This window comes from Eleutherodactylus coqui, chromosome 10, assembly GCF_035609145.1.
Source record: "Eleutherodactylus coqui strain aEleCoq1 chromosome 10, aEleCoq1.hap1, whole genome shotgun sequence".
NCBI lineage: Eukaryota > Metazoa > Chordata > Amphibia > Anura > Eleutherodactylidae > Eleutherodactylus > Eleutherodactylus coqui.
This window is the reverse complement of record NC_089846.1, coordinates 131,937,465-131,958,099: the sequence shown is the minus strand read 5'-3', so window position 1 is coordinate 131,958,099 and position 20,635 is coordinate 131,937,465. Positions and strand designations below refer to the sequence as shown.

The window sequence follows — 20,635 nt, the reverse complement described above, 5'->3', positions numbered from 1 at the left end:
TTTGAGGAGAGCCTATACTGCTCTTTGTGAAAAGGTTCTAGATAGTTATTTTGCATAAACTCAGATCAATAACAAATACCCTTCTCTTCATGATCCATCATGCTGTGTGAGGGCTTAGTCACACGGGCGTTTTTTCATGCGATTTTTAAAAATTTTTTTTTAATTTTATTGTGCGCAAAACTGATGCGTACAAAAAAAAAATAGCATGACCGAAGCCAGCGTCACGGCTGAAAAAAACACTGCTAGCAGCGTTTATCAGCCCAAAGGGCTCGGTCACACGGGCGCTGCCCGCTATCCTCTGCCGCAGCTGTGGCAGAGGAGAACGATGTTCGCCCATTGAATTCAATGGAGCCGGCAATACAGCCGGCTCCATTGAAAGCAATGGGTTGTCGGCAAGCGCTGTATTAATTTTCGGGGAAGGGCTTCAAATATAAGCCCTTCCCTGAAAACCATCCAAAAAAGTGTAAAAATTAAAAAAATATATATACTCACCTCTTTGCAGCTGCCAGAGATCAGCCGCGTCCAGCCGGCTTTTCTCCTGAACTGTTTTCTGTAGTATTCAGCAGGCGGGAATTTAAAATCCCCGCCTGCTGAATGGGCTGCCTCTGATTGGTCACAGCCCTCAGCCAATCAAAGGCAGCTCTCACACACCCATTCATGAATTCATGAATGGGTGAGTGAGTGCTGCCTCTGATTGGCTGAGCACTGTGACCAATCAGAGGCAGCTCTCAGCTATTGAATGACAGTGCTCAGCTATCTTTACTATATGTTCTCAATGGGGTCGGCGTTGCTGCCGCCGGCCCCATTGAGCGCATATACAAGAACAACGATTTGCGCAGAACGCAGTTACATGCGTTCTGCGAATCGTTGTGTCATATAATTCTCGGCACATCCACATAGAAAATGGCCATGTGACCGATCCCATTGCAAAGCATTGGGTATATATATTTGCAGATCGCAAGCGCATCTGCAAATCGGGCAAAAAAATACCCGTGTGACTGAGCCCTAAGCGAAATCTCAGACAAAATAATTTCAATGGTAAACCACAACTGTTGAAACTCGTAAATGGTACCTGAACTATACTAGAGCGTTGCCGCTGGTGTAACTGATAAATGGACATGCTGCACATATAGAGCAAGTACGAAGTCCTGAGCTTGTAGTAAAAAGTAGATGTTTTATTTGAAATTGCATTAAAATCCTCCAAATATCATGGATAGCAGTAAAACACACACCGATGTGATACACCATGACGGAACTCTGTCACTTTTCGTCTTTACTCACAGCCTCATGTTGAATATAGCAAGGGAAGGCAATATGCAACATAACAGGACACGGCGCCTCCAACTGTATGAAGGTGTTTACAAACTTTACATATGTATATCTGAATTAAAAAAATAATAAAAAAACTTATATGTGTTTAATTCCAAACCTTTTTATTGACAGTTTAAGTGCATATTAGCAGAACTGGAGAAAAGGGTTATTAAGCACTGATTAGTAATAGAGCAAATATGATTATGCTAGGAAATGGTGTGTCTGTAATGTTTGGATATCGACTCATAGGGAGGATTATTCCAACACTCCTCTGCATGCAGTAAGGGATGACAATAGTACGACCTTTGAAATATAATACTTTTTAGTCTGTTTTGAGAGTCTTTTTAGGGGTGGAAGGATATGCAGGAGCTACAAAACGTTAATGATGAGAGGAGGTTGGAAGATGGAAGAAGAGGAGAAAAAAATATTTAGTTTTTTTAGTATTTTCTTTATACACATTTGTCATATCTCAGAAGAGTCCTAGAAAAGTGCTATCTCTAATAAAAACATATTTGGATAAAATTAAAGACTGTGCACATAGTATTACAAAGAGGCAGACAATAACCTTCAATTACATTACTGTTTCAACGAAGTCCATTAACAACACCTGAGAAGTAAAGGTAGTAATTATAGATGAGCGAGTATACTCACTAAAGGCAATTGCTCGAGCAAGTACCTGCCCGCTCGAGACTGCAGGTTCGGGTGCCGGCAGCGGGCACGGAGATGGGGGGAGAACGGGGCGGAACGGAGGGGAGATCTCTCTCTCTCCCCCCCCCCCCCCCCCCGCTCCCTCCTGCTGACAGCCGCTACTCACCGCTCCCCCACGCCGGCACCCGAACCTGCAGTCTCGAGCGGGGGAGATGCTCGCTAAAGGCAATGCTCGCTCGAGCAATTGCCTTTAGCGAGTATACTCGCTCATCTTTAGTAGTAATACACTGTATTCTGTAAAACAATCTGTAATGCAGTCTCAAGTGTTTCTTCATTAGGACTTTTCCGGTTGTCCTCTTATGGTGCACAGTTGAAAGAAAAAAACAACTACTGTGCACAATTAAGCTGTAACTAATGGTTATACGTAAGTTTAGACCTTCGTGAGGCAAATCTACATTGAGAAGTTACTTCTACGAAAAGAAGACAGGAAGGGGTTGGTAAATGGAAGGGCGGTATAGGGGGGGGGGGGGTGATTGGGACTACTAAAGCTCCAGGTAAGGAGGGAAGGATAGAACAAGAGGGAGTGCTTGTTAAGGGCCAAGCGGTCTCTAGAAGGGGAGGGGAGGGGAGGAAGAAGAGAAGAAGAAAAGAAGAGAAAGAATTAGAACACTTCAGACCAGCTGTATTGACACAACCCCACCGATCGATTAAGTAGGCATGATCCAATTTGTGAGCCACTGGTCAAATGTTGTGGACTTGCGAAACGGCAACCAGACCTCCCACGTAGCGAAATACACTGAGAATTTGTCCTCGTCTCTAGCTCGTAACTCCTCAAAATAACTCATTTCCTCTAAAAGCTGACACCCCATTCAATCGGGACGGCGAGGTCTGAGACTTCCAGAGCTGGGCTATCACTGTCCTCATGGCTAGTAGGAAGAATCTAAGGATGTCCCTCTTACTAGATGCTATGTAGCCTGGCAAGATCGACAACAAGGCCATCTCGGGGGTGAGTGACAGTGAGCCCCATGTTAGGGAGTTTTATAGATCTTCTTCCAAAGGCCTATGATCTGAGGGCAGGATCACCAGATGTGTGTAAATGTTCCCACTTTCTCTAAGCACCTCAAGCACCTATCAGAGGATCCCAGGTATATTTTAGACAGTCGAGCCTGGGTGCGGTACCACCTTGTGATAAGCTTATAGTTCAATTCATGGTGTTGGCCCAAGACTAACATTTTGTTCGTTAAGCCTAATGCTTTGGTCCAGTCATTGCCTGAAAGGTCTTCACCCAGCAACCAGGTTACGTTATTTCTAAATGTATGTAGGTTTGCAATACACCCAGTGCATGCAAGGGTTAACCTGCCCTGCAACAAAGCTACATTTAATCTACCTCGCTACCACCAATATCTCATTGGCCAATCTGGCTGGGGAGTTTAACAATATGATTGGCTATCTGACAGTGGGGTGACAGTTGAGAGGTAGGCACTCTTCAGAAGCTGGGGAGCGCCGAGTGTGTCCCATACATATTCCATTGGTGATAAATCTGGTGACCAATCAGACCACTGAAATGTGGCAATGTTGTGGGGGCTTCCTGTGACCCCTTGTGTGTGCGGCCGAGTATTATCCTGCTGGAAGCCTCTTGGAAGCCGCCATGAGAGGAACACATGTGGCTGCAGGATGTCCTGAACAGATCGCTGAGCTGTCATTGTCCTTCGTACCGCTACTAGGGGTGAACGACTGTCATATGCTATGGCCCCCCAGACCATCACACCAGCAGGGGGCAGTGTGGCGTTGCACAGCAAAGGCAGGATTGAGGCGCTCATCCCGAGGTCTCCAGACAAAAACACAGCAATCATCAGTCACCAAACTAAACCTGGATTTGTCACTGAAAATAACCCGGCTTCACCCTTAGCAGTCCAGTTTTGTCAATCAAGACATCCCTGCAAATAGAGGCGATAGCCGGTGAATGTCAAAGTCAGTACATGTAATGGGTGCCATGAGACCAAATGTCCTTCAGCCAAGCGCATGTACATGGTTCTTTGACACAGAGGCTTGTAATGCTGGTGTCACCTGTCTATGGATGGTGGACAACAAAACAGTTGCAGCTGCCCATGCTTGTCGGATGATCAGATAATCCTCCCTACTGGTGGTCTGTCAGGGGCGTCCTGAGTCTGGTCGCCTCATGCCCTCATGTACCCACCTAATAACAGTCTTGCCAGACTGGCCCAGGTAAGGGGCAATTCATCAATATAACGATCCAGCTTCTTGTATTCCAATAAAGCGCTCCCACTCAAATCTCTGTTCACTGGGCGAAATCTCTTCGATTGCACCATGGAAGCGTGTCTAATGGCCAACAAGCTCTACACAGGTGGACACAAAAGTCTGCTACATACAAGTAGCCTCTGAAAACCTTTTTGAAGGCCAAGGGGAGAAGCACTTTTAGGACCTCAGGTGTCAAAACTGTTCATCTAATCGCACCACAACTGTAATCATTTGCATACCTGCCTGAGATGTAACTTCATGCCAAGTTTTACAGCAAAACAACAACTTCTTCTAAGTGCTTGATTTTTTTTTAACAAAGTGTAGATAACTAGATAGAGAATTGTTTTTAGTAGATTTGATTGTGTATAATTATGTGAAGTATAGTATGTCTCTTCCATATCTGAAACTATACTGTATACTCGGTGGTTAAAAGGTATACATAAAATAATTAGGACTACGAATGCCTGAGTTTTTGGCAGGATCACACAAAGCTAGGATAATGACTAGAGATAAGCGAGTATACTCACTAAGGCACATTACTCAAGCGAGTAGTGCCTTAGCCGAGTATCTCCCCGCTCGTCTCTAAAGATTCAGGGGCCGGCGCGGGTGACAGGTGAGTTGCTGCGGGGAGCGAGGGCGTTCCTGCCCGCTCTCCCCCGCCGGCCCCCCGCATCTTTAGAGACGAGCAGGGAGATACTCGGCTAAGGCACTACTCGCTCGAGTAATGTGCCTTAGCGAGTATACTCGCTCATCTCTAATAATGACAGAAAACAGACTCTGAGCAGTAACTTGATAAGATAAGAGCTTACATTTTCTTGGCAAGATTTTGAAATCTCCTCCGATAACCCATAGTGTCATATAAGTTGTTAACCAGATACATTAACCCTTTAACTACGAGCCAATTTATGGATTTTCATTTTGTTTTTAATCCTTGCTTTTCAAGAGCCATGAGTTGTTTTTTATTTTTCTGTTTACACGGCCATATAAGAGCTTGTTCTATACAGGATGAGTTGTATTTTTTAATGGTACTAATTAATGTATTAAAAAAACATTTCCAAATTTTTAAGTAGGCAGAAATTGAAAAAAAAATGCAATTGCAGCATTTTTCAGGGTTTTTGTTTTTCAGCGTTCATAGTTTGGAGAAAATGACACCTTATGTTTATTCTATGAGCTAGTATGATTATGGCAGTATCACATTTATATGTTTTTTAGGTTTTCTTACTCTTGAAAAATATATATATTTTATTAAATGCCATTTGTCGTCATATACTGAGTATCATAACTTTCTTTTTTATGGGGCAAACTTTACTTTTTATTGTAACCATTTTTGGGTCCCTAAGACTTTTTCATCACTTTTCATTCATTTTTGGGAGGAAAATGTGGTAACTAGAGATGAGCGAGCGTACTCGGAAAAGCACTACTCGCTCGAGTAATGTGCTTTACCCGAGTATCGCTGTGCTCGTCCCTGAAGATTCGGGTGCCGCTGCGGCTGACAGGTGAGTCGCAGCGGGGAGCAGGGGAGAGCGGGCGGGAGAGAGGGAGAGAAAGATCTCCCCTCCGTTCCTCCCCGCTCTCCCCTGCAGCTCCCCGCTCTGTGCCGGCACCCGAATCTTCAGGGACGAGCACAGCGATACTCGGATAAAGCAAATTACTCGAGCGAGTAGTGCTTTTCCGAGTACGCTCGCACATCTCTAGTGGTAACCAAAAAACCTTCTGTCCTGTGAGCCCATAGACTTATTTTATAGTGCTTATAGGATTAGAAAGGTCTTAATGGTTTTAAATACATAGCAGCCCTGGAAGTCTTCACTACATATAGAGCTGCCATTGCAACCATTGTCACCCCATGTTTGCAACACGGGGGGTAATGGACAGCTGGGCTTGTCTCACTCACTATAATCAAACATGGCACTCTGAGTACAAATGTGATTGTGCTCAGATATAAATACTAAAAAGAGTCTTTGGCACTTGGAGGACTGCCGTGGCCCCCTCAAGCAGCTGGTCCACAGGGATACCGAGTGACAGAGCCCCATCAATAATATATTGATGGCCTGTCATGTCTCCCTCATACGCGAACTAATGAACTGCGAACAGGACTTGCGCGTGGACATGACACAACGACTGACAAACACCCAAAACACTTACCTAACATACCTGCTCACATAAACAGATGGAATCGCTACGGTACAAGTTATTGGTTCGTATTTTGGCCAATATACTTATGCCCACAAGCCAACGACAAGGGTCCTTGTTGTCTGTGGGTCCCTACTCTAACAAGACAACTAGCGCTTGAACCTGAGAACCTAACCAGCCCTAGATGGTAAATGATCCAAGCACCACAGGACACAATTCACATCGACACACAAGGGAATGCATACCACATGGAACAGGACTGTTCACACCACAAGTCCGGCTACTTGCCTAGACACACAGTCGCTGTTCACAGCAATACTCACTGAACAGCACTGTCCACTTCATGTCCGGCTACCTGCACAGACACAGAGAACACATCACTGTTTACGCCTACAGAAAAACATGTTTGGATGCAAACACAAGGGGAGTGGTAGGAAACCAGCATCCTCTAGCCAAACTTTCACATAAGCCCACTCCAATGCTGAGCTAGCATATGTTTTTGGGCTCATTTATCATGGAAGGTCGGGCTCACATGGGGGGGGGATTCCAATTGTGGAATCCGCGATTGGCGTCTGCGTGGAGGATCCCGTGAAACCCATGGGTGCGATGTGTTTCACGTGAAAACAGCCTTACATCACCACGGGGCTGAAGTAATCCCCCGCCATGGCTGTCACCACCGCGGCAGAGGATTGCAAGTTCTCCCATTGTTTTCAACGGGCGATATTACAGAAAGTTAGGACATGCTGCAATTTTTTTTACCTGCATAGCAGTTCATTGCAGTGCCATGCAGGAAAACATCGCAAATGTGAATGAACCCATTCAAAAGAATGGGTTTTATATTTGTGCGACATTTGTGTATTTCACAAACGCATAAAACACGCACGATTTTTTCAACAGTGTGAAGGCACCCTTACTGAAGCTTTTTTTTTTTTTGCCATGCTTATTTTTTCTTCACTGGCGTAAGGCTGGGTTCTCACAGGGCGGATTCTCGGCGGAAATCTCGCGGTTTAGCCGCAATGAAAACCCGCGAGATTTCTGCTGGGAGAACCGCTGCGGCTTTGGAGTGGCCCGGCCGCAGCAGAAAAAAAAAAGAACATGCTGCGGCCGGCAAATCTGCGCCGCAGCAGCGGCTTTTGCCGGTTTAGTCGCAGCGGATTTGCCGTCCCGTGTGGGAATCTCGTCCACATGGCTGGCTAATCCCGGGATTAGCGGACGCATGCGGATTTGCCACGGCGAAATTCCGCGGCAAATCTGCCCCATGTGAACCCAGCCTAAAAGGCAAGAGATGTATCAAACTCTTGCATTTGGTGCTGTCATCGGAACAGAGTGCATGGCACAGATCGCCTTTAATATGCTTCAAATTTAATGTTCTGGAACACATTGTTCTGTTAGGCTTTATAAACTTTGAGAGTATTAACTGCCTGACTTATTCATCCTTTTGGGAAACTAGACTTAGTCTATTCTCTGCATATAATTACGTCTAGAACGTGTCATCGCATACTATCCCACGGCTACAAAATTAATAGATCGGATTTTATATATTTTTATGAGTACAAATGAAAATAAAAATTAAATCAAGCAATCCAGTAACTCCAAATACGGTGTGAACCGAACAAACTGAAACTTGTCATGTCCCCTCATGTCTCACACTATTGACCTTTTCTCTCCTGATATTCACATACTAGGTTTGTATTAGTACAAATATTTGACATGAAATGTTTACTTTCCACAAATCACTGGGATATAAGGCTGGGTTCATACGGGGCGTATTTGCCGCTGAATTTTATCCCGGTATTAGCCAGCAAAGTAGACGAGATTTGCAAAAATCTCATCCACATGCTGCAGCCGATCAGTTGCAGCCAAACTGTGCTGAAATTGACATGACGCGTGCAATTCAAAGACGCGGAATGTCAATTCTTTTCCCGTGTCTGCAGCGCCCTCTCTCCTTTATATGGGAAGAGACAGCCGCAGCGAAATGCAGGCAGCGAAGCCGCTACAAAATCGGAAGCAAAAGGCTGCGGGTTTTGAAGCTGCATTTCTCCTACGGAAATCTTGCAGTATTTCCGTGCAGTCAATTCGCGAGATTTCCGCGGGGTTTTGGTCCCGTGTGACTTCAGCCTTATAAGATTTTTTTTTTTCTGTATTATGTAGAACTGCACATAAATAGACTTTAGTTAATTAATGCACAAGAAAAAAAGATTTTACACTGGTCTGCAGGTAAACATATGAATTAATAACTGAGCAATGAAAGAGTTAAATGTCAAATTTAGCTCTGCTATGTCTAAATAGTTAATACTCAGGCTTATTCATAACTGTCACCTGATTAGCTGTGCTGGCGTTCATAAGTTTACACTCCACCAGCTTGTTTTAAGCAGAACCTCAACTGGAAAACTGAATGGAAACAATGTAGCAATAAATGGAAATAAAGGTAACTCACTGAGTTCAGACGATGTAGACTGTGCGACCGCGGTCAGTAAAAGGAGTGACCAGAAGAGAGCAGCGGGCGAGACGTTTTCCCTCATTTTTAGGCTTACTTCTTCATATTGATACGACAGTCTGAGAACTGGTTGCTTCTCTGTAGTCTAACAGAAGGCTCTGTTGAGTCATTAGTACAGAAGTTCCTGAAAACTTTCATGTTCCCAGAAAAGTCACTTCCTGGCATTTTCTGCAGAGTACCCACCCCACCAGTCTTTTCTCCTCCTACATGTGTAAATGATTTCCTCCTGCAATAACACAGATTGTAAAGCAGACGCATGAACTACAATGTGGCATTACAGGGCGGCATAAAACTTTATGCTACAGGTTTATCAGACACAAGGCTGTATAGTATCACATGTGCTGCAGTGACGAGCCATGCATCTGTCATCTACAGCCATGCAAGTGCTACAAATAACCTCAGGGATTTACATTGTTTCAGTTTTGCTCATAGACCATGACTTGTAAATACAATTAATGAAAAATTAAGAAGTGAAGCGCTGAAAAATGCTGGAACTGCAGGATTCTTAGATCATCATCTTGCAGCCTAACGGTATTTTACTACAGTTGTATTAGGGGGAAGCTTGCCATGTACATTCTCTCTTCAGTCGATTAATCACCACCATACCACAAGAAAAAACAAACCACAATATTTTCTAAAACAACAATTTGTGGCATATGGCACACTTAATTTACAGGAGGGGGGGCGGGGGGGGGGGGCATGAGACAATCGCGGCACTTAAATGCAAGGGAGTAGACAGTCGAGCATCTGCTTGTCATCTGGCTCAGATGTGAGTCTGCCTGTCACCTGACTCTCGTGTATTGCATGCTGCCTTAAAGGGGTTGTCCCGCGGCAGCAAGTGGGTCTATACACTTCTGTATGGCCATATTAATGTACTTTGTAATGTACATTGTGCATTAATTATGAGCCATACAGAAGTTATAAGAAGTTTTTCACTTACCTGCTCCGTTGCTGGCGTCCTCGTTTCCATGGTGCCGTCTAATTTTCGCCGTCTAATGGCCAAATTAGCCGCACTTGCGCAGTCCGGGTCTTCTTCTTTTCTCAATGGGGCCGCTCGTGCAGGATGCCGGCTCCGTGTAGCTCCGCCCCGTCACGTGCCGATTCCAGCCGATCAGGAGGCTGGAATCGGCAATGGACCGCACAGAAGCCCTGCGGTCCACCGAGGGAGAAGATCCCGGCGGCCATCTTCAGCAGGTAAGTAAGAAGTCACCGGAGCGCGGGGATTCAGGTAAGCACTCTCCGGTGTTCTTTTTTAACCCCTGCATCGGGGTTGTCTCCGAACGGGGGGGGGGGGTTGAAAAAAAACAAAAACCCGTTTCGGCGCGGGACAACCCCTTTAATGATTCACTGTCCTGGTACTGATGGGATCTCTCACAATTGCACTGGGGTACCTGATCCATATCCGCAATAGGAAATTCTTTATGGATCTGGTGTTTAACCCTTTCCTCTTCTTTATTTAAAGATAGGAGAACTATTGCGCTTCTGCTGCACTACCTACCTAGAATAGTTTCTCTGACCTCGATATGCATTGGCATTATACAGAACGCTCCGTATGGGGAAGCTCTCCATATTGACTCTCCCTCTATGATCAGATATTGGGGTTATTAACCCCCGCCGATCCGCTGAGAGACCAAATATACTGATCTACATCTCCAGGCAGTTCGGTGTTGTGACTCCAATAAATTTGGACTTACAACCATCTAGATAGTGGAGACAGACCCTGTGCCAACCCATCCTTTATATAGGTTTGATTACATCTAGGCTCTGGGGTAAGGCAGGGAAAGTGTCTATAGGAGGAAACGGATTGAACCAACGACAAGGTCCAATCTTTTAAAGGACTACCAACAATAGTCTTAACTACTGTGATAAGGATTGATAGGGATAATCACGCACACTTCTGGGCGATCGTTAGCCCTGCTCCTGAGGAAACGTCCCGTACAGGGACGGAGAAACGCGTCGGTCGAGCAGCTATACAATCGAGCAATTATATAATCCCTACTGTTGAAACACGCATAACAATATCCGAGCGGTTATATGAACAGCTATACAACATCCACTGCTGAAACACGAATAGAAATATTCGAGCAGTTATTAAACCAAATAAAATACACCGCCTATATATCCTTAGCTGGAGGCCTGACACTCTAGATTACTCCACGAAGCGTGACTTGCTGTTCTAGACTAGCGACCCAGTCCCCCAGGGTTAAATTAGACTGGTTACCTGGTCCTAATCTGAAGGGGATCGATACCCCCATACTACCCTGCTATTTGGGTTAATAAAATACGATTTATGTTGTTAGTCCATGTCTGTTTTGTGTTGTATGTGGCCCTATTTTTAAAATTGGTTTACCATAAAAATTATTAGTTTTAATCTATATCTGTGAAGGACAACTTATCTACTATATAGATTCGAAATACCACTGTGATTGCCTTAACATAAGCCACATGAGATCCGCCACCATTCTGACATGGTCTCCTCCAGACAGTTTACCGCTGGCTTAAAATTGTCTTGTTAACTTCTGCATCATCAGTGCGTCCGCTGGCCTAACATTGGCCTATTCCTGCATTATCAGCTGTCCAACTGACTTGAAGGGGTTGTCCCGCGAAAGCAAGTGGGGTTATACACTTCTGTATGGCCATATTAATGCACTTTGTAATGTACATCGTGCATTAAATATGAGCCATACAGAAGTTATTCACTTACCTGTTCCGTTGCTGGCGTCCCCGTCTCCATGGTGCCGTCTAATTTCAGCGTCTAATCTCCCGATTAGACGCGCTTGCGCAGTCCGGTCTTCTCCCTTCTGAATGGGGCCACTCGTGCCGGAGAGCTGCTCCTCGTAGCTCCGCCCCGTCACGTGTGCCGATTCCAGCCAATCAGGAGGCTGGAATCGGCAATGGAATGCACAGAGCCCACGGTGCACCATGGGAGAAGACCTGCGGTCCACCGTGGGTGAAGATCCCGGCGGCCATCTTAGCAAGGTAAGTAAGAAGTCGCCGCAGCGCGGGGATTCGGGTAAGTACTATCCGTTTTTTTTTTTTTACCCCTGCATCGGGTTTGTCTCGCGCCGAACGGGGGGGCTATTGAAAAAAAAAAAAACCCGTTTCGGCGCGGGACAGCCCCTTTAACATCAGCCAAGTTGCTGCTGCCGACCTAATATCGGCCCATGGCTGCATCGCCAGCTTGGCTGTTAGCTTAAAGGGGTTGTTCAGCTGCACAGTGTTGATGGGCCTATCCGCAGTGGGGGTCTGCCGTCTGGAATGCCTACTAGTCAGGTGTTTTCTGGCCTGGTGGTCTCGTGCACGAATTCTGCAGTTGTCACTGCATTGGTATTGCAAGACAAGTTGCCATTGAATGAATAGCCTGAAAAGGCCTGCCCCAAACTTCTGCATGGCCCCAACCACACCTCAATAATGCAATAACACTGTTGATGAAAATGGCTGTTACACCTGTGGGATATACCATGTTTCCCCGAAAATAGGTCCTACCCTGATAGTAAGACCTATCGTGTTTTCGGGAGAGGCTTGAAATATAAGGCCTCCCCCAAAAATAGGACCTAGCTTAGGTGCCCCCCCCCAAAAAAATCATTACTCACCTGGTCCGCAGTGTCCTGATGGTCTCGCTGCGGCAAACGGCTGAGTCCTCCCCGTCTGCCTGCTTAGCTTCTGCTGGTGACAGGGTTTTGAATACCCCGCCTCCAGCAAAGCGAGCACCGTGATTGGCTAATCTCAGCGCCATCTGCCAATCACAGCCGGAGCTTGATGAGCCAATGACAGCCATTCAGTGGATGACATCACTGAATGGCTGTGATTGGCTCATCGCGCGCCGGCTGTGATTGGCTGCTGGTGCTGTGATTAGCCAATCACAGTGCTCGCTTTGCTGGAGGCGGGGTATTCAAAGCCCCGTCGCCAGAAAGAAGCTGAGCAGGCAGAAGAGGAGGACACTTGCCACAGTGCCGCCGGAGACCATTGAGACTCGGCGGACCATCCGGATGCTGCAGACCAGGCAAGTATAAGCCCCTCCCTCCAAAAATAAGACACTGTGCCCTTTTGGGGGCAAAAAACATTATAAGACAGTGTCTTATTTTCAAGGAAACATGGTAATTTCTTTTGCCAGGCACTGCTATGATTTTACCACCATCAAAGTACGTCTCTCTACAAACCCTACTTTTCCACTATCAAGCTGAGTCCTGTGTTGTCTCCCACCATGTTTGTAGAATGTCCTGTATGGAGTTAATAAAAATATCTAGGCCCACCTCAGACAAATGTACCCCATCTTTCCAGTACAGTCAATGGCATTTGTGATCAATCAGATCGTGCCTGATCATTGTACTTTCATGTGCTATTGTAAAATTCCCAGTGCATGAAAGAGTAGCCCACGATCCAGATCGATTTCTTTACCTTCAAAATAAAGATGGCAATGTGGGAGCAGCAGCGACACCGTGAGGTGAAGAGGAGATGGGCGCTGACTCTTTACTAATTAATATGATCCACATAAGTTTTAAATTGGACCTCTATAGGTTCTTTATTGCAGTGTCTGGCAAACTTGCTGCTGGTAGGTCATCAAAAGTTGACCGAATGGACTTGGTTCTTCTTGCTCAGGAGATGTAGATGAGGCCTGACTGTGTGACATACTCCCAGGTCGTCTTCAACAGAAAGCCGGCAGTTTCTTTGCTTCCATCTAATGTTTGTGAGATTTGCTCACAAAGGAATCATAAATGTAAGATGAAGCACTGCGCACATGAGAAGAGAACATATACGTCATCATTACATACTAAATGGGAAACAACTGGGTAAAACTGATATGGAAAAGGACTTGGGGATTTTAGTTAATTGTCAAGTTGTTGTCAAGGTAATAGGATCATGGTGTCCATCAAAAGAGGTGTAAGTGCCCATAACGAGAACATTGCTCTTCCTCTTTACAAGTCACTGATCAGACCAAACATGGAATACTATGTACAATTTTGGACATTGGCGCTCAAGAAAGACATAAACTTTAAGCGGGTTCAAAGGCGGGCAACTATAGTAATATATGGAATGGTTGGACTATAATACCTAAAGAGTTTATAAAAATTGGGGTTACTTAGTTTAGAAAAAAAGGCTAAGATGTAACCTAATAAATAAATATATATATATATATCCTCAGGAACGCACTACCAAAGGCTACCCGGGCAATCCAGGACTCGCAGAACTTCAGGCGTGCTCTAAAAACGTACCTCTTCAGGGAGGCATACCGCATTCCCTAAACAAACCCCTCTGTACTCCACCTGATAACATGCTCCCTGACCTACTGACTGCAATCCCTGCTAGCCGTCATAAACCGCTCCTGCAGTCATACTGTTTCTGCTGTCACACGGCTAAATGTCTGACCGTTGTCTATGTGTATAACATCCCTCACTCTCCACCTCCCCATACCGCGCACATCTCCAGCCCCTTTACCTTCTGTATCACTCCACTATTCGTAGTATGTAAGCTCGTTGGAGCAGGACCCTCACCCCTATTGTTTCCATCAACTGATTACTATGTACCCGTGGTTCTGTAATGTTTGTATTGTCTTTCTGCATCTCCCCTGTCTATGTAAGCGCTGCGGAATATGTTGGCTCTATACGAATAAAGTTTATATATATATATATGGCTAGCACAGAGATCTCTCCCATCATCCATTTATACCAAGGGCTGTAACAAGGGAACGCCCTCTACATGTAGAGGAAAGACAGTTTCTACACCAACATAGAAGGGGGTTCTATACTGTAAGAGCATTGAAACTGTGGAACTCTCTGCCTGAGGACGTGGTGACGGAGAACTCAATAAAAGAGATCAAGACGGGTCTAAAACCTCTTTCTTCAGTGTAACTATATTACATGTTATAATCACTGATTACTTCAGAAGGGTTGATGATCCGGGGATTCTTTTGATTGCCAGATTTGGAGTCTGGAGGGATTTTTTCCCCTAAAATGAGGAAAGTTGGCTTCTACCTCATGGAGTTCTTTTTACTTCCTCTGGATCAACATTGCAGGATATTAGGCTGAATTAGATGGGTGTATGATGTCTTTTTGAGCCTTACATACCATGTTACTATGTGGAAAACTCCAGTAGAAAATCAACAGGATATTCTATCTGGATTGAAAGCTTGAAAACATGATTGGGTACTTCACTGAATGTTACCTCCAGTGTTCAATCACTCCTCGGTTCACTTATCTTTCTTCATTCAGGATGAACTGTGCATTTGACAATTTAGCAGCAAAAGGATTTCTAATCCAGTAATACAGTTTACACAGAAGATCGAGAAGGGAAATAATGTCCCAGGTTCTCTGACAAGGATTTCAAATGGCTGATTGCTAATGCAATTACTTCCTTATCCAGCTACCTGTCACTTTTAACTTGTCCTAAAAGAGAAAGCATTAGAGATGAGCGAACGTACTCGTCCGAGCTTGATTCTCGTTCGAGTATTAGCGTGTTCGAGATGCTCGTTACTCGTAACGAGTACCACGAGATGTTCGAGTTACTTTCACTTTCATCTCTGAGACGTTAGCGCGCTTTTCTGGCCAATAGAAAGACAGGGAAGGCATTACAACTTCCCCCTGCGACGTTCAAGCCCTATACCACCCCCCTGCAGTGAGTGGCTGGCGAGATCAGGTGTCACCCGAGTATATAAATCGGCCCCTCCCGCGGCTCGCCACAGATACATTCTGACAGAGATCAGGGAAAGTGCTGTCTTGCTGGAGTTGCTATAGGGAGAGTGTTAGGAGTTATTTTAGGCTTCAAGAACCCCAACGGTCCTTCTTAGGGCCACATCTAACCGTGTGCAGTAGTGTGGAGGCTGCTTTTTGCAGTGTTGCACTTCTTTTTTTTTTTTGTATATCGGCCGTGCAGAGCATTGCGCCCTGCAGTAATTATTCATACTCCAGGGCCAGAAGTGGTGGTAAGGCAGGGACAGAAGACATATATTGTGAGGCAGGGACAGAAGACATATTTATTGAATATAGGCAGTGGGCCTTAGCAAAAACATTTGTGGAAAAAAATCTATTTGGGCTGCCTGTGACTGTCCTCAGTGTTCTGGGTCTGTGCTGGGTGTAGTTGTCCTCCTAATTCATACGCAGCCAGCTAAGTGTTACAGCAGGCTTGCGCAAAATTATTTCCTGGCGTTCCGTAAGCGAAGTCAGCCTCCAACCACAGGCCAATAAGCGGCACATTTAATTACAGCGTTCTGTTTCTGCATTACTGGTAATACAGCATGCTGAGGGGTAGGGGTAGGCCTAGAGGACGTGGACACGGGCGAGGACGCGGAGGCCCAAGTCAGGGTGTGGGCACAGGCCGAGCTCCTGATCCAGGTGTATCGCAGCCGACTGCTGCGGGATTAGGAGAGAGGCACGTTTCTGGCATCCCCACATTCATCTCACAATTAATGGGTCCACGCGGTAGACCTTTATTAGAAAATGAGCAGTGTGAGCAGGTCCTGTTGTGGATGGCAGAAAGTGCATCCAGCAATCTATCGTCCACCCAGAGTTCTGCGCCGTCCACTGCTGCAACTCAGAATCCTCTGGCTGCTGCTCCTCCTTCCTCCCAGCCTCCTCACTCCATTACAATGACACATTCTGAGGAGCGGCCAGACTCCCTGGAACTGTTCCCGGGCCCCTGCTCAGATTGGGCAGCAATGGTTCCTCTCCCACCAGAGGAGTTTATCGTGACTGATGCCCAACCTTTGGAAAGTTCCCGGGGTCCGGGGGATGAGGCTGGGGACTTCCGGCAACTGTCTCAAGACCTTTCAGTGGGTGAGGAGGACGATGACGATGAGACACAGTTGTCTATCAGTGAGGTAGTAGTAAGGGCAGTAAGTCCGAGGGAGGAGCGCACAGAGGATTCGGAGGAAGAGCAGCAGGACGATGAGGTGACTGAGCCCACCTGGTTTGCTACGCCTACTGAGGACAGGTCTTCAGAGGGGGAGGCAAGGGCAGCAGCAGGGCAGGTTGCAAGAGGCAGTGCGGTGTCCAGGGGTAGAGGCAGGGCCAGACCGAATAATCCACCAACTGTTTCCCAAAGCACCCCCTCGCGCCATGCCACCCTGCAGAGGCCGAGGTGCTCAAAGGTCTGGCAGTTTTTCACTGAGAGTGCAGACGACCGACGAACAGTGGTGTGCAACCTTTGTCACGCCAAGATCAGCCGGGGAGCCACCACCACCAACCTCACCACCACCAGCATGCGCAGACATATGATGGCCAAGCACCCCACAAGGTGGGACGAAGGCCGTTCACCGCCTCCGATTTGCACTGCTGCCTCTCCCCCTGTGCCCCAATCTGCCACTGAGATCCAACCCCCCTCTCAGGACACAGGCACTACCGTCTCCTGGCCTGCACCCACACCCTCACCTCCGCTGTCCTCGGCCCCATCCACCAATGTCTGTCAGCGCACCGTCCAGCCGTCGCTAGCGCAAGTGTTGGAGCAGAAGCGCAAGTACGCCACCACGCACCCGCACGCTCAAGCGTTAAACGTGCACATAGCCAAATTTATCAGCCTTGAGATGCTGCCGTATAGGGTTGTGGAAACGGAGTCTTTCAAAAGTATGATGGCGGCGGCGGCCCAGCGCTACTCAGTTCCCAGTCGCCACTACTTTTCTCGATGTGCTGTCCCAGCCCTGCACGACCACGTCTCCCGCAACATTGTACGCGCCCTCACCAACGCGGTTACTGCCAAGGTCCACTTAACAACGGACACGTGGACAAGCACAGGCGGGCAGGGCCACTATATCTCCCTGACGGCACATTGGGTGAATTTAGTGGAGGCTGGGACAGAGTCAGAGCCTGGGACCGCTCACGTCCTACCCACCCCCAGAACTGCGGGCCCCAGCTCGATGGTGGTATCTGCGGCGGTGTATGCTTCCTCCACTAAACCACCCTCCTCCTCCTCCTACGCAACCTCTGTCTCGCAATCAAGATGTGTCAGCAGCAGCACGTCGCCAGCAGTCGGGGTCGCGCGGCATGGCAGTACAGCGGTGGGCAAGCGTCAGCAGGCCGTGCTGAAACTACTCAGCTTAGGAGATAAGAGGCCCACGGCCCACGAACTGCTGCAGGGTCTGACAGAGCAGACCGACCGCTGGCTTGCACCGCTGAGCCTCCAACCGGGCATGGTTGTGTGTGACAACGGCCGTAACCTGGTGGCGGCTCTGCAGCTCGGCAGCCTCACGCACGTGCCATGCCTGGCCCACATCTTTAATTTGGTGGTTCAGCGCTTTCTGAAAAGCTTCCCACGCTTGTCAGACCTGCTCGGAAAGGTGCGCCGGCTCTGCGCACATTTCCGCAAGTCCCACACGGATGCTGCCACCCTGCGCACCCTGCAACATCGGTTTCATCTGCCAGTGCACCGACTGCTGTGCGACATGCCCACACGGTGGAACTTTACACTCCACATGTTGGCCAGGCTCTATGAGCAGCGTAGAGCTATAGTGGAATACCAACTCCAACATGGGCGGCGCAGTGGGAGTCAGCCTCCTCAATTCTTTACAGAAGAGTGGGCCTGGTTGGCAGCCATCTGCCAGGTCCTTGGAAACTTTGAGGAGTCTACCCAGATGGTGAGCGGCGATGCTGCAATCATTAGCGTCACCATTCCTCTGCTATGCCTCTTGAGAAGTTCCCTGCAAAGCATAAAGGCAGACGCTTTGCGCTCGGAAACAGAGGCGGGGGAAGACAGTATGTCGCTGGATAGTCAGAGCACCCTCCTGTCTATATCTCAGCGCGTTGAGGAGGAGGAGGAGGAGCATGAGGAGGGTGAGGAGGAGGGGGAAGAGACAGCTTGGCCCACTGATGAGGGTACCCATGCTGCTTGCCTGTCATCCTTTCAGCGTGTATGGCCTGAGGATGAGGAGGAGGAGGAGGAGGAGGAGGAGAAGGAGGATCCTGAAAGTGATCTTCCTAGTGAGGACAGCCATGTGTTGTGTACAGGTACCCTGGCACACATGGCTGACTTCATGTTAGGATGCCTTTCTCGTGACCCTCGCGTTACACGCATTCTGGCCACTACGGATTACTGGGTGTACACACTGCTCGACCCACGGTATAAGGAGAACCTTTCCACTCTCATACCCGAAGAGGAAAGGGGTTCGAGAGTGATGCTATACCACAGGATCCTGGCGGACAAACTCATGGTAAAATTCCCATCCGACAGCACTAGTGGCTGAAGGTGCAGTTCCGAGGGCCAGGTAGCAGGGGAGGCGCAGAGATCAGGCAGCATGTACAGCACAGGCAGGGGAACACTCTCTAAGGCCTTTGACAGCTTTCTGGCTCCCCAGCAAGACTGTATCACCGCTCCCCAGTCAAGGCTGAGTCGGCGGGAGCACTGTAAAAGGATGGTGAGGGAGTACGTAGCCGATCGCACGACCGTCCTCCGTGACGCCTCTGCCCCCTACAACTACTGGGTGTCGAAGCTGGACACGTGGCCTGAACTCGCGCTGTATGCCCTGGAGGTGCTTGCTTGTCCTGCGGCTAGCGTCTTGTCAGAGAGGGTGTTTAGTGCGGCTGGGGGAATCATCACGGATAAGCGTAACCGCCTGTCAACCGACAGTGCCGACAGGCTAACACTCATCAAGATGAACAAAGCCTGGATTTCCCCAGACTTCTCTTCTCCACCAGCGGACAGCAGCGATACCTAAACAATACGTAGGCTGCACCCGCGGATGGAAGCATCGTTCTCTATCACCATCAAAAACGTGGACCTTTTAGCTTCATCAATCTGTGTATAATATTCATCCTCCTCCTCCTGCTCCTCCTCCTGAAACTTGACGTAATCACGCCGAACGGGCAATTTTTCTTAGGCCCACAAGGCTCAGTCATATAATTTTTGTAAACAATTTTTATACGTTTCAATGCTCAATAAAGCGTTGAAACTTGCACCTGAACCAATTTTTATATTAACTGGGCTGCCTCCAGGCCTAGTTACAAATTAAGCCACATTAACCAAAGCGATTAATGGGTTTCACCTGCCCTCTTGGTTGGGCATGGGCAATTTTTCTGAGGTACATTAGTACTGTTGGTATACCAATTTTTTGGGGCCCTCACCTACAGCGTAATCCAATTAATTTTTTGCCCACCTGCATTAAAGCTGATGTTACATCAGCTGTGTTGGGCACTGCAATGGGATACATTTATGTACAGCCGGTGGGTTCCAGGGAGCCACCCATGCCGTGGGTCCACACGGAGTTGTAACTACATGTGTCCACTTCTAAAGAACCCCAGTCTGACTGGGGCATGCAGTGTGGGCCGAAGCCCACCTGCAGTAAGCACGACATTACCTCAGCTGTGATGGGCAATGCAATGGGATATATTTATGTATAGCCGGTGGGTTTCAGGAAGCCACCCATGCTGTGGGTGCACACGGAATTCCCATTGCGGAGTTGTACCTGGCTGTGACTATTTATAAAAAACCGCGGTCTGACTGGGGCATGCAGACACCTTGACAGAATGAATAGTGTGTGGCACATAGGTTCCCCATTGCTATGCCCACGTGTGCAGCTCCTGATGGTGGTGGCACAGGATTATATTTCTCATTGCTTCTGTACAGCATTGTGGGCTATCGCCCCGCCCCTTTTAAAGAGAGTCGCTGCCTAGCCGTGCCAACCCTCTGCAGTGTGTGCCTGCGGTTCCTCCTCATGGCAGACGCACTTATAATTAGACATGAGTGTGGCGTGGCATGAGTCGCAGCTGAAGGCTGCGCAGGGACAGTTTGGTGTGTGCTGTGGACACTGGGTCGTGCAGGGGGGGGCGGGGGTTGGGCAGCATGTGACCCAGGAGAAATAGCAGCGGA

General features: G+C 47.6%; 1 protein-coding gene across 1 annotated transcript in view; it reads right to left on the bottom strand.

Annotated features, from left to right (window-relative positions):
- IL13RA1 (interleukin 13 receptor subunit alpha 1) overlaps positions 1–9,021 on the bottom strand; it is a 75,316-nt gene extending 66,295 nt beyond the window's left edge. Inside the window, exon 1 of the mRNA XM_066581862.1 lies at positions 8,786–9,021. Within this exon, the coding sequence (XP_066437959.1) occupies positions 8,786–8,870 (85 nt within the window). The 5' untranslated portion in view covers positions 8,871–9,021. The remainder of the gene's footprint in view (positions 1–8,785) is intronic.
- Between the last annotated feature and the right edge of the window lie 11,614 nt (positions 9,022–20,635).